This window comes from Neoarius graeffei, chromosome 6, assembly GCF_027579695.1.
Source record: "Neoarius graeffei isolate fNeoGra1 chromosome 6, fNeoGra1.pri, whole genome shotgun sequence".
NCBI lineage: Eukaryota > Metazoa > Chordata > Actinopteri > Siluriformes > Ariidae > Neoarius > Neoarius graeffei.
The window spans coordinates 102,289,745-102,303,194 of record NC_083574.1 but is presented as its reverse complement, the minus strand read 5'-3'; the positions used below and the strand labels follow the sequence as shown (position 1 = coordinate 102,303,194).

Below are 13,450 nucleotides of genomic sequence, written 5' to 3'. Positions count from 1 at the left end.
AACAGTAAATTTGATTTGCATCCCGCTGTCTGGATGATTTTCCTACAACAACAAACCCACTCGTGTTTTATTCCTTACGTATTAGCTGTGAGAACTAGAAATGTGGCTTTAATTATTTAGAAACTGTGAAAGTCTAAATATTAATATCTTCAGGTCAGCATGTACACAAATTCTTTTCCAATGTTCTTATCATTTTTTCCCATAAAAGTCACTACTTGCTTGAATCTGACACACATTTTTAATAACTGTCTTTATATTCAGAACCATGAGCAGGAACTTCTTGTCTATAAATGAAGAGCTCCAGAAAGGAGACTTCCTGTTATCCAACAACAGCGAGTACAAAGCAATCTTTCAGGTAGAACTGAAACAGGGGAAATATATAGAGATGAAGAGTCTTCTTTGCTTTTTCTTCATTTGCTGTTTGAAAAAATTACTTCCAGTTACTTTCACAGAAATATAAACTCACCTTCCATTCTCTGATATTGAACTCTAACGTCTTGTTTCAGGATGATGGGAACTTTGTAGTGTACGGCTGGGCGCTGCTGTGGGCTACTGACACTGGCGGCATTCCAGGCATCAGTCGCCTGGCCATGCAAAACGACTGCAACCTCGTCATATATACGCCGGATAAACCCGTGTGGGCCGCCAGCAGCTACAGCCCGGATCTCACCACATGCCGTTTAACTTTGGGTAATGACGGCATTCTGGTGATCCACAGGGACAAGCATATGGTGTGGAAGTCCACTAAGAAGAATTAAAATTAATGAAAAAAACTTCTCAAAATGCTTTGATGTTCCTTTCATCTGCAACTGTCATTAAAGTTGTCAATAAATCAGCAAAGCAGATCAGCTGGATGTCTCCGTGTCTCAGTGTTATAGCTATAGCACTGTTATTACAATGTCATGAGCTGAACCTCAACACCACAATTACACCAATCACTATTTCAACTGCACTGTTGATAAATAATAAATCTAAGAGATATAACGTAAGGGACATAATTCTATTTAGAGTCAAAAATAATGAGTATAATATTGATATCAGATAGATTTTGATTGGTCTGTATCGAAGAAGGTTGAATTGATAAAGTGTGAGTGATGTAGAAATATAAGTCCTCTTATAACACAAACATAATACACACACTATTATCATTAGGAACATTAGGGACAAGCCTGCGAGCTGGGGACGGAATATCAGAACGTCAATAACATCAGTGATTGTCGCTAACATTAAGTACGTTAGCTAGCAACACAACAGACTCATGAAACAAACCATTCAAATGCTAACACACAAACAATCCAGTACTTGTCGCTGACTGAAGAGATGTTCCACTGAGATGCAAGACTGAGAAAACAGACACAGCTTGGACTGTGATGAAGTTAATTTGAGACGATTGTGAGCTTTGGAGATCACGTTCCTCTGTAGCTCTGACTGTAATCACAATCTTTTACACAGATCACAAAAAAATCCTGACATGTGTACAAAAGTGTGAAGTAAAGGAAAGGTCGCCATTACTAATGCCATTTCATAGTGTCCTGTGTTTGTGTGTGTGATATGTACATATGCACAAGAAGGTACCCAGGTGTTGAAACACCGGCCCCTGGAGGTGATAAGGGGTGAAATGGAGTTTCTCCTGACACTCAGGTCATGAACGTTTCAACTTGCAAAGACGTGACTTTAAAAGATGAAACCATTTTTAAAGTTGCTCAAAAGTAAAAGTAAATTATTACAGCAAGAAACATCTCGTCTCGTCTTCTTCCGCTTTATCCGGGACCGGGTTGCGGAGGCAGCAGTCTAAGCATGGAAGCCCAAACTTCCCTCTCCCCAGACACCTCGGTCAGCTCCTCGGGAAGAACACCGAGGCGTTCCCAGGCCAGCCGAGAGACATAGTCCCTCCAGCGTGTACTGGGTCTTCCCCAGGGCCTCCTCCCGGGGGAACATGCCTGGAACACCTCCCCAGGGAGGCGTCCAGGAGGCATCCGAAAAAGATGCCCAAGCCACCTCAGCTGGTTCTTCTCGATGTGGAGGAGCAGCGGCTCTACTCCGAGCTCCTCCCGAGTGACTGTGCTTCTCACCCTATCTCTAAGGGAGCGCCCAGCCACCCTGCGAAGGAAACTCATTTCAGCCGCTTGTATCCGTGATCTTGTTCTTTTGGTCATTACCCAAAGCTCATGACCCTAGGTGAGAGTCGGAACATAGATTGACCGGTAAATTGAGAGCTTCGCCTTTTGGCTCAGCTCCTTCTTCACCACAACGGACCGGTAAAGCGACCGCATCACTGCGGAGGCTGCACCGATCTGCCTGTCGATCTCACGCTCCATCCTTCCCTCACTCGTGAACAAGATCCCGAGATACTTAAACTCTTCCACTTGAGGCAGGACTTCTTCACCAACCTGGAGAGGGCAAGCCATCCTTTTCCGGTCGAGAACCATGGCCTCGGACTTGGGGGTGCTGATTCTCATCCCAGCCGCTTCACACTCGACTGCAAACCACCCCAGTGCATGCTGGAGGTCCTGGTTTGAAGAAGCCAACAGGACAACATCATCCTCAAAAAGCAGAGATGAAATCCTGTGGTTCCCAAACAGGATTCCTTCCGGCCCCTGGCTGCGCCTAGAAATTCTGTCCATAAAAATTATGAACAGAACCGGTGACAAAGGGCAGCCCTGCCGGAGTCCAACATGCACAGGGAACAGGTCTGACTTACTGCCGGCAATGTGAACCAGACTCCTGCTCCGTTCGTACAGGGACCGGACAGCCCTTAGCAAAGAGCCCCGAACCCCATACTCCCGAAGCACCCCCCACAGAATACCACAGGGGACACGGTCGAATGCCTTCTCCAGATCCACAAAGCACATGTGGACTGGTTGGGCAAACTCCCATGAACCCTCGAGCACCCTATGAAGGGTATAGAGCTGGTCCAGTGTTCCGCGACCAGGAAGAAAACCGCATTGCTCCTCCTGGATCCGAGGTTCGACTATTGGTCGAATTCTCCTCTCCAGTACCCTAGAGTAAACTTTCCCCGGGAGGCTGAGAAGTGTGATTGGAGCACACTCTCCGGTCCCCTTTCTTAAAAAGAGGGACCACCACCCCAGTCTGCCACTCCAGAGGCACTGTCCCTGACCGCCACGCGATGTTGCAGAGGCGTGTCAACCAAGACAGCCCCACAACATCCAGAGACTTGAGATACTCAGGGCGGATCTCATCCACCCCCGGTGCCTTGCCACCAAGGAGCTTGCAAACCACCTCAGTGACTTCGGCTTGGGTAATGGACGAGTCCACCTCTGAGTCATCAGCCTCAGTCTCCTCAGTGGAAGACATGACAGTGGGATTGAGGAGATCCTCAAAGTATTCCTTCCACCGCCCGACAATGTCCCCAGTCGAGGTCAACAGCTCCCCACCCGCACTGTATACAGTGTTGGCAGAGTACTGCTTCCCCCTCCTGAGGCGCCGGACAGTTTGCCAGAATTTCTTCGAGGCCGACCGATAGTCCTTCTCCATGGCCTCCCCGAACTCCTCCCAGTTCCGAGTTTTTGCCTCCGCAACTGCCTGAGCTGCAGCATGCCTGGCCTGCCGATACCCGTCAGCTGCCTCGGGAGTCCTGGAGGTTAACATGGCCCGATAGGACTCCTTCTTCAGCTTGACGGCATCCCTTACTTCTGGTGTCCACCACTGGGTTCGGGGATTGCCGCCATGACAGGCACCGGAGACCTTGCAGCCACAGCTCCGAACAGCTGCGTCCACAATGGAGGTAGAGAACATGGTCCACTCAGACTCCATGTCCCCCACCTCCCTCGGAAGCTGGGAAAAGCTCTCCCGGAGGTGGGAGTTAAAGACCTCCCCAACAGAGTGCTTGGCCAGACATTCCCAGCAGACCCTCACCATACGTTTGGGCCTGCCAGGTCTGTCCAGCTTCCTCCTCCGCCAGCAGATCCAACTCATCACCAGGTGGTGATCAGTTGACAGCTCAGCCCCTCTCTTCACCCGAGTGTCCAAGACATAGGGCCGGAGATCAGATGAAACGACAACAAAGTCTATCATCGACCTCCGACCTAAGGTGTCCTGGTGCCACGTGCACTTATGGACACCCCATGGTCGAACATGGTGTTCATTATGGACAAACCGTGACTAGCACAGAAGTCCAATAACAAAACACCACTTGGGTTCAGATCGGGGAGGCCGTTCCTCCCAACCATGCCCCTCCAGGTGTCACTGTCGTCGCCCACGTGAGCATTGAAGTCCCCCAGTAACACAATGGAGTCCCCAGTCTGAGCACCCCTCAGTACCTCTCCCAGGGACTCCAAGAAGGCCGGATACTCTATACTGCTATTCGGCCCATAGGCACAAACAACAGCAAGAGCCCTCTCCCCAATCCGAAGGCGCAGAAAGGCGACCCTCTCGTTCACTGGGGTAAACTCCAACACATGGTGGCTGAGCTATAAGCAAGCCCACACCAGCCCGCCGCCGCTCACCATGGACGACTCCAGAGAAGTGGAGAGTCCAGTCCCTCTCGAGGAGCTGGGTTCCAGAGCCCAAGCTGTGCGTGGAGGTGAGCCCGACTATCTCTAGCCGGTACCTCTCAACCTCCCGCACAAGCTCAGGCTCTTTCCCCCCCAGCGAAGTGACATTCCATCTCCCAACAGCTAGCCGCTGTGTCCAGGGATCAGGTCGTCGAGGCCCCTGCCTTCGACTGCCACCCAATCCACACTGCACCAGTCCCCTACTGCTACCTCTGTGGGTAGTGAACCCACAGGAGGTCGGGCCCACGTCACCTCTTCGGGCTGAGCCCAGCCGGGCACCATGGGCAAAGGCCTGGCCACCAAGCGCTTGCATATGAGCCCCAACCCCAGGCCTGGCTCCAGGGTGGGGCCCCGGCTGCGCCATACCGGGCAACGTCACGGTCCTTGATGGTTTCTCCATAAGGGTTTTGGTGAACTGCTCTTGGTCTGGCCTGTCACCTAGGACCTGTCTGCCTTGGGAAACCCCGACAGGGGCATAATGCCCCCGACAACATAGCTCCTAGGATCATTCAGGCACACAAACCCCTCCACCACAATAAGGTGGCAGTTCTAGGAGGGGGCAAGAAACATACAAGGGACTTTTTTTTTAAACCACTGTTTACTAAACATGAGGACCTGAGCATTCTGGGGGGAAAAAATCGATAAAAATAGACTGAACAGACAGAATCTTACTGAAAATAACAAACAAACTGAAGGCAGTGATACTTTTAGGGGCTACGCTACAATTTCTAACTGCACTAACAGCTGCAGAGAAAATCCAGCCTCTGTCTGAGGATGATGATGGTGATGATGATCCTGCTGAGGGAAAATGCTGGCATTATTTAGAAGAAAGAAGAAACTCTTATTTGTCACATGCACACTTCAAGCACAGTGAGATTCATCATCTGCATTTAACCCTTCCTCTGCATTTAACCCGCCCGGGGAGCAGTCAGGGGTTCGGTACCTTGCTCAAGGGCACTTCAGCCCAAGGCCACCCCATGTTAACCTAACTGCATGTCTTGAACTGTGGGGGAAACCGGACCACCCGGAGGAAACCCACACTGACACAAGGAGAACATGCAAACTCTATACAGAAAGACCCCACCAGCCGCTGGGCTCGGACCCAGAACTTTCTTGCTGTGAGGCGACAGTGCTAACCACTACACCAGTGGTTATGAAACCTTTTCAACTTGAGACCCAAACAATAAATTCAGAGTCTCCTCAGGACCCAAACTTACAAAAATCTACAAACCCCATTTCCATAAAAGTTGGGATATTTAACAAAATGCAATAAAAACAAAAATGTGTGATTTGTTAATTCATGTGAATCTTTATCTAGCTGATAAAAGTACAAAGAAAAGATTTTCAATAGTTTTACTGACCAACTTAATTGTATGTTGTAAATATAAACAAAGTTAGCATTTGATTCCTGCAACACACCAAAAAAAAAAAGTTGGGACAGAGGCATTATTACCATTGTGCTACATCAACTTTCCTTTTAATAACACTTTATAATCGTATGGGATCTGAGGAGTTGGACTTTTTGTCCATTCTTGCTTGATACAAGACTTCAACTGCTCAGGAGTCTGTGGCTGCCGCTGTCTGATTGTCATCTTCACGATGCACCATGCATTCTCAGTAGGAGACAGATCTGGACTGGCAGCAGGCCAGTCAAGAACACACACACTGTGTCTACAAAGCCATGCTGTTGTGGCCCGTGCCGAATGAGGCCTGGCATTGTCCTGCCCAAATAAGCATGGACTTCCAGGGAACATTCTCATTCTTATCTCATTATCTCTAGCCGCTTTATCCTGTTCTACAGGGTTGCAGGCAAGCTGAAGCCTATCCCAGCTGACTACGGGCGAAAGGCAGGGTACACCCTGGACAAGTCGCCAGGTCATCACAGGGCTGACACATAGACACAGACAACCATCTACACACATTGACACCTACGGTCAATTTAGAGTCACCAGTTAATCTAACCTGCATGTCTTTGGACTGTGGGGAAAACCGGAGCACCCGGAGGAAACCCACGCGGACACGGGGAGAACATGCAAACTCCACACAGAAAGGCCCTCGCCGACCATGGGGCTCGAACCCGGACCTTCTTGCTGTGAGGCGACAGCGCTAACCACTACACCACTGTACCGTGATGGCAACGTGTCTCTAAAATCCCAATACTGTATATCAATGGCACACACTTCACACACATGCAACTCACCCCCTGATGCCCCCCCATCCACCCACCCATCACAGATGAATCATCTCTGCCCTGATAGAAACATCAAAATAATCGCTTCCACCGCTGTTTTAAATCTTCACGTCGCTCGTGACTCCACCCTTTCTTTTCAGTCACACATGACCAAATCAACTTCCTGTGACTTCCATAATATCACCTGGCTCCGCCCCTCTCGGCTTTCAAGATGCGGTGTTGATGATGATGATGATGATGATGATGAAGAACAGCACACACATCACATCACATTATCTCTAGCCGCTTTATCCTTCTACAGGGTCGCAGGCAAGCTGGAGCCTATCCCAGCTGACTACGGGCGAAAGGCGGGGTACACCCTGGACAAGTCGCCAGGTCATCACAGGGCTGACACATAGACACAGACAACCATTCACACTCACATTGACACCTACGGTCAATTTAGAGTCACCAGTTAATCTAACCTGCATGTCTTTGGACTGTGGGGAAAACCGGAGCACCCGGAGGAAACCCACGCGGACACGGGGAGAACATGCAAACTCCACACAGAAAGGCCCTCGCCGACCATGGGGCTCGAACCCGGACTTTCTTGCTGTGAGGCGACAGCGCTAACCACTACACCACCGTACCGTGATGGCAACATGTGTCTCTAAAATCCCAATACTGTATATCAATGGCACACACTTCACACACATGCAACTCACCCCCTGATGCCCCCCCATCCACCCACCCATCACAGATGAATCATCTCTGCCCTGATAGAAACATCAGAATAATCGCTTCCACCGCTGTTTGAAATCTTCACGTCGCTCGTGACTCCACCCTTTCTTTTCAGTCACACATGACCAAATCAACTTCCTGTGACTTCCATAATATCACCTGGCTCCGCCTCTCTCGGCTTTCAAGATGCGGTGTTGATGATGATGATGATGATGAAGAACAGCACACAGGAAATTGCTGTGATTGTCGTAACGGTGCTGAAACGTGTAGCTCTCGCACTCCGCCACCAGAGGGAAGCACGAGCGCACTGCAGTTCCAAGGAGAACCTTTCAGAGCTGAGAGCCTGAGAACTCCTGCTCCCTTTTCATCATGAGGAAAACACAACTGGCAACAAACATCATCATTCAGTTATAAAAGGATTAAATGAAGTAAAGAAAAAAATGGAAACAATTCCAGAGAAGGAGGATAAAACAAAATATACTGTAAAATAAAACACAAAAGAGTAAATGAATAAATAAAACCGTTTTAACTGAAAGGTATACTAAACACAAATGTCAGAATAGAGGAAGAGCTTTCATTATTTGTGAAAAAATATTTGCTTTTAGTGAATTAAAACTCAACAATTAAAACAGTCAGGTCCTGTATTCTGTGTGTGTGTGTTGTCAAAAGCATCTCATCTGGTCGGTCATTAGTTTAGCATAGTGAATTAATGTAGGTTGCCAGAGTGGAACAATTTGGGTTGCCAGAGTGCGTTAATTTGTGTTTTTGTAAAGTGGAATCTTGTGGGTTGCCAGAGTGGATATATTTGGATTGTGAGAGTGGATCAATTTGTGTTGCCAGAAAGCCTTAATCTGGACTGTCAAAGTGGATTAATGTGGGTTGCCAGAGTGGATTATATCGGTCATGATATTACACTGTATTACTTCAGAAAGTAATGTGCACAATTGTGTACGCGGTGACTGAAGAGGTTAATGTGTGTTGCCAGAGTGGATCAATTAGGGTTGCCAGAGTGGATACATTTATGTTGCGAGAGTAGCTTCATTTAGGTTGCCAGAGTGCATTAATTTGGGTTGCCAGAGTGCATTAATTTGGGTTGCCAGAGTAGATTAATATGGGTTTCCATATTCGATTAATTTGGGTTGCGAGAGATAAATATGGGTTGCCTAGTAGATGAATTTGTGTTTTCAGAATTTTGGTGCCAGAGTGGATTAATGTGTGTTGTCAGAATAATAGTAACATGTTAATATCCAATACAAAAAGGATGGATGGATGTAGGGTGTTTTTTCTGTCTTGGTTTTAGATTAACACAAATTTTAATTTCATAAATACAGTGAAGGACAGCAGTGCAGTCACCATTATCAGGTTAACCAAGATCATTTATATCGACACCTCTACCGCCATACGCTTCAGTGCTTAACACTGTGTTTGGAAATAAACCATGAAATAATATACTATACAGGTACAGCATCTTCAGCTCACACTGCATGTGTTATTGCATACATGAAATTTCACTCAGTGTAGTTGGAGGTGCCAATAATTCTGGACATGGAAAGGTAGGAGGGGGGAAATATGACAGAAAATGTCACAATCATGATACTTGAAGATGTTTCTACAATCCATGATATGTATTGTAATATTTTTACTTTGCTAAGAAGAACAGGTAAAGCTGAATTAAAAAGAAGAACCTGGGAACAACTGAGACTGAGCCATCCATCCGTTATGTCTAGCCGCTTTATCCTGTTCTACAGGGTCGCAGGCAAGCTGGAGCCTATCCCAGCTGACTACGGGCGAAAGGCGGGGTACACCCTGGACAAGTCGCCAGGTCATCACAGGGCTGACACATAGACACAGACAACCATTCACACTCACATTCACACCTACGGTCAATTTAGAGTCACCAGTTAACCTAACCTCATGTCTTTGGACTGTGGGGGAAACCGGAGCACCCGGAGGACAACATGCAAACCCCACACAGAAAGGCCCTCATCAGCCACTGGGCTTGAACCCAAGACCTTCTTGCTGTAAGGTGACAGTGCTAACCAGTACACCACCATGCTGCCACTGAGACTGGTGATATTTAACATTTAATTTTGAATAAAATAAATGAAAATGGAATGAAATGAGACCAAATTTTCCATTTTATAAACTGAGTTGAAGAGAGAAAAAAGAATCAACATCAAATCAAAGCTGCTCCGAAGGTCGATTTATTTCGTCATAATTTTTGAAACATGATAAAAGTTATAAACTATGATTTAAAAAAAAAGTTCTCACATTACTATGATATCTGAATAAAGTCTATTGCAGGGAATTTTATCATGATATTAAAAGTATCGTTACAACATATAAATCACAGCTCCCCCTGGCGGCAGGACATTTTATTATACAGTGGATATTTATGAAGCTCTTTTGTGATAGAGTTAAATAGAGCAGCAGGTCACAGATCTGAGAGAGGTGAGGGGTGAGAGGGGTTTAAATAAAAATAAATAAATAAAAGCTGTATAATTTTTATTTTGTATAAATCTGGCAACCGGGGCGGCACGGTGGTGTAGAGGTTAGCGCTGTCGCCTCACAGCAAGAAGGTCCGGGTTCGAGCCCCGTGGCCGGCGAGGGCCTTTCTGTGCGGAGTTTGCATGTTCTCCCAGTGTCTGCGTGGGTTTCCTCCGGGTGCTCCGGTTTCCCCCACAGTCCAAAGACATGCAGGTTAGGTTAACTGGTGACTCTAAATTGACCGTAGGCAGGGGCGTATCACCCGTGGGGAATGCGTACGTTTCATCCCCCGCACTTTTGTTGAAACACCATTTCATCCCCCGCACTTCTGTCAGATTAAAATGACATCATTATGAAAATTATACAGCTACTATAAAATGTGTAACAAGGAAGTAAACTATTGCCATAACGTATAGACCGCCGAACCGCCCGGGCCAGGGGGGCCGTGGCCCGGGTAACTTTTTGAAAATTATTTTAAAAATAGGCTAAACCAATATTTTTTGACGTTGAGCGGACTCGAGCCTGGCATGAACCGCTCCGACGCGCTATAATGACACCAATCTATCACCAGCTAATCAGGAGACTTAATCAAACGCATCCCCCGCCCACCAATCTATCACCAGCCAATCAGGAGACTTAATCAAACGCATCCCCCGCCCACTTGTGTCCGTGTCTGAGACGCTGAATTTTCACAGAAGGAGGGAGGAAGTTGACTGAGGTAAGACTGTGTGATAAATTAACGAGCGAATAAGAGAGGGATTTCAACATATAGGGCTTAAGTTTGTTACCGTTAAATAAGCATTGCTTGTACAGTAGCGTTATGTCGTTACAACGTTGACCCACTTTTAATGTGTCGAGTACCGACTGTAGCCGCTAACATGCTAATTAGCTTGCTGTCAAAAGTGCAAAGACCTTAAATTGCTCTGTGTAAATTAGAAAATGGCGCAACTTCCTCTGTAGCCGTCAACGGACAAGCACAGACTTGTCTTGAGTTTTGAGCCAATCACAGCAGGGCAGCACTGTGGCCTGAGGTAAAACATGATAGTTTTAGTTTGTTTAAATTACAAAAATGAGTAACCCAATGACTGTCTCATATACTCTTCATATACTCATACTGTTTAAGTAATGCAATAAAACTCATCTTTAAAAGTGGAATTTACTCAAACTGTTTGCACAGAATGAACTTTGGGGTTAACAGTGTAATAGTGTCGCAGTGCTCTGCAAATCTGCAATTTAATATTTCAGATCTTGAGACATGAAAGTGCTATTTTCAAAAATAAAAGGTCAGAAATGTTTTCTTTGTCGTCTATTTAGTTCATTTTATTTCCTCAATAATTTTCCTTGATTGAGAAATCGGTCTGGGCTCTTATGGGTTAATCAGTAGCCTGCCTGCTAGTATATGTTCCATTTACAGTCAAACATTTTGATGGACTCCAGGCTCAATTTTGATGAATCAAAAATCTGCGTAGTAGTACAGTCTGAAGATGCTCTTGCACATTCGGTGTCAATTGAACAAAAATTATGGGAGGATATAGGTTTAATAAGTTTTACAATTTTTGAAGTGAGTGATGGATTGATAAGTTTAGATGTGTTCAATATTTTCTTATCTTCAGACATAATATTGTAGATGTTTCTTTACCTGCTTGATAGTTTTGACCGGGACTCCAATCTTCCTCAGAAGAGTCATTAGTCCTTAAATTAAATTCATTATAGACATGAACTTAAAATCATTGTTTTATTTTATGGCCTCAGTGCCCTGGCTTTTGGCCTTCGTGCCCTCGGCATCAGCAGAGAGTTCGTTTTCCACACTTCGTCGACTGAAATCATACCTCCGATCCACAATGACACAAAAGAGACTGAATGACTTGATGAACTGCCATATTCACCGTGACATTCTGGAACAAACTGACATGACAGCCATCGCAAAGGAGTTCGTGCAGGCCAATCAGTGCGTTTACATGCACATCCAAATCGAGCTACTGTCGGTAATCGAGCTAAGGGTCCCAGCAGGGGAGCCAGAGAAATCCAATCCTACATGCACACAAGGAAATCGAGCTATTGTGTGAGGTACATTGTGCACCCGAGCCACAGGTGGCGCTACACGCCCCATCGTCTTGGTACACTTCCGGTTGTCGTCATGAAGAAGAGCTATTCAAGAGTATAAACAAAGTTATCAGCAGTGTTGCCAGATACTGCTGATGTTTTCCAGCCCAAAACATGTTCAAGTCTGCCAAAATGCACTTAAAACCGCCCAATCTGGCAACACTGGCAGTTCCGTGTTCACAAGTTCCGTGCTCAAGCTGTTAGGCTTGCTCTAACAGACTGTATGGCTACAAACTGTCCTGCGCAGACCACTGTTTTGTAAGACAACTTATTTTGCACAATTGTATATTTTTCTAAAGCCCATTTTTTGCTTACAATTTTTTTTTTTTTTGCTTACAATTTAACTTATGTCTTAATAAAGACACAAAAAGTTCAATTGTTTTGTTTTTGTTGACATTCTTCAGATGTTGGACATTATATATATACACACAAATACAGTGACTTGTTTATGTACACAATTCACAGCTATGCAACAGCTGTACAGATGTATTTGGTGATACAGTAAGTGAGCTAAATTTTAACAGTGCAAACAATGCCACAAAAAGAAAAGATTCATGCCGTTGTCATGATTCGTTGTCATGCCGACCGAGGCTGTTGTGTTTCCCGCTTGTGGTCTCGTCACTCGTCACTTCCGGAAGGGGCAGTGCTGAAGTAAGTAGCTCGACTCCGTAGCTCAATAGGGTTTACATGCACTAAGTAGCTCGGCAGAAATCGCATAATCTAGGTCGTGTAGCTCGATTCCGAGAAATCAAGTTCGGTTCAATTTCAGCCGAATTAAGGTGTATACATGGCATTTTGAACTTCGATTTCAGTCGAGCAATGGCAGAAATTCGATTCTCTCTATGTGCATGTAAACGCACTGAGTGACAGACGCAGGCAGGCCTTTGGGAAGTTTTAAGCGCAAGTTATTGGTTACTTCTATTAGCACCGCCGAGTGCACTGCTTCCTCTGTTTTCAATGTTTCTATACTGCATTGGTACTGATACAAGCAAGTTGTTTAAGTTGAGTTAGCCTACTACCGAGGTGCTTTTGTTGTGTACTGTTGGCTGTTTTAGCATTTTATTCTGCGCACTTCTGTGCTGGCATATTGTGGAAACACTCACACACACACACACAGACGCGCACTCGCGGACACACACGCAGCTCTGACAAAACTGCAGGCATATTCCCATACTTTCCTCTGACCGAGCACCGCCGAGTGCACTTCTCTGTGTTCAGTGTTTCTCTCTATAGTGCTTTAGTACTGGTACAAGCAAGCAGTTTAAGTTGAGTTACCACCGACCACCGAGGTGCTTTTCTTGTGCATTTTAATCTGCGCGGTTCTGTGCTGGCTGTCATGACTGATAGCATTACATGCGTGTCCGTGTATAATGTAGCCTACAGTATATACATCATGTCTGACCTAACATTTCGGTGACACCCTCTTGCGATTGTG

The 13,450-nt window shown here is 46.0% G+C and overlaps 1 protein-coding gene across 1 annotated transcript; it reads left to right on the top strand.

The window, feature by feature from the left end:
* The first annotated feature begins 265 nt into the window (after window positions 1-265).
* Window positions 266-758, top strand: LOC132888475 (B-type lectin plumieribetin-like). The gene is made up of 2 exons (XM_060924521.1): window positions 266-355; window positions 507-758. Exons 1-2 carry the CDS (start codon window positions 266-268, stop codon window positions 756-758), a joined length of 342 nt encoding a protein of 113 aa, XP_060780504.1.
* The last annotated feature ends 12,692 nt before the right edge of the window (window positions 759-13,450 follow it).

Bases quoted from the DNA above. Each gene is read 5' to 3' on its own strand.
- LOC132888475 (XM_060924521.1), top strand. From the start codon at position 266: ATGAGCAGGAACTTCTTGTCTATAAATGAAGAGCTCCAGAAAGGAGAC. The intron at 356-506 runs GTAGAACTGAAA...GTCTTGTTTCAG, and splicing joins AGTACAAAGCAATCTTTCAG to GATGATGGGAACTTTGTAGT.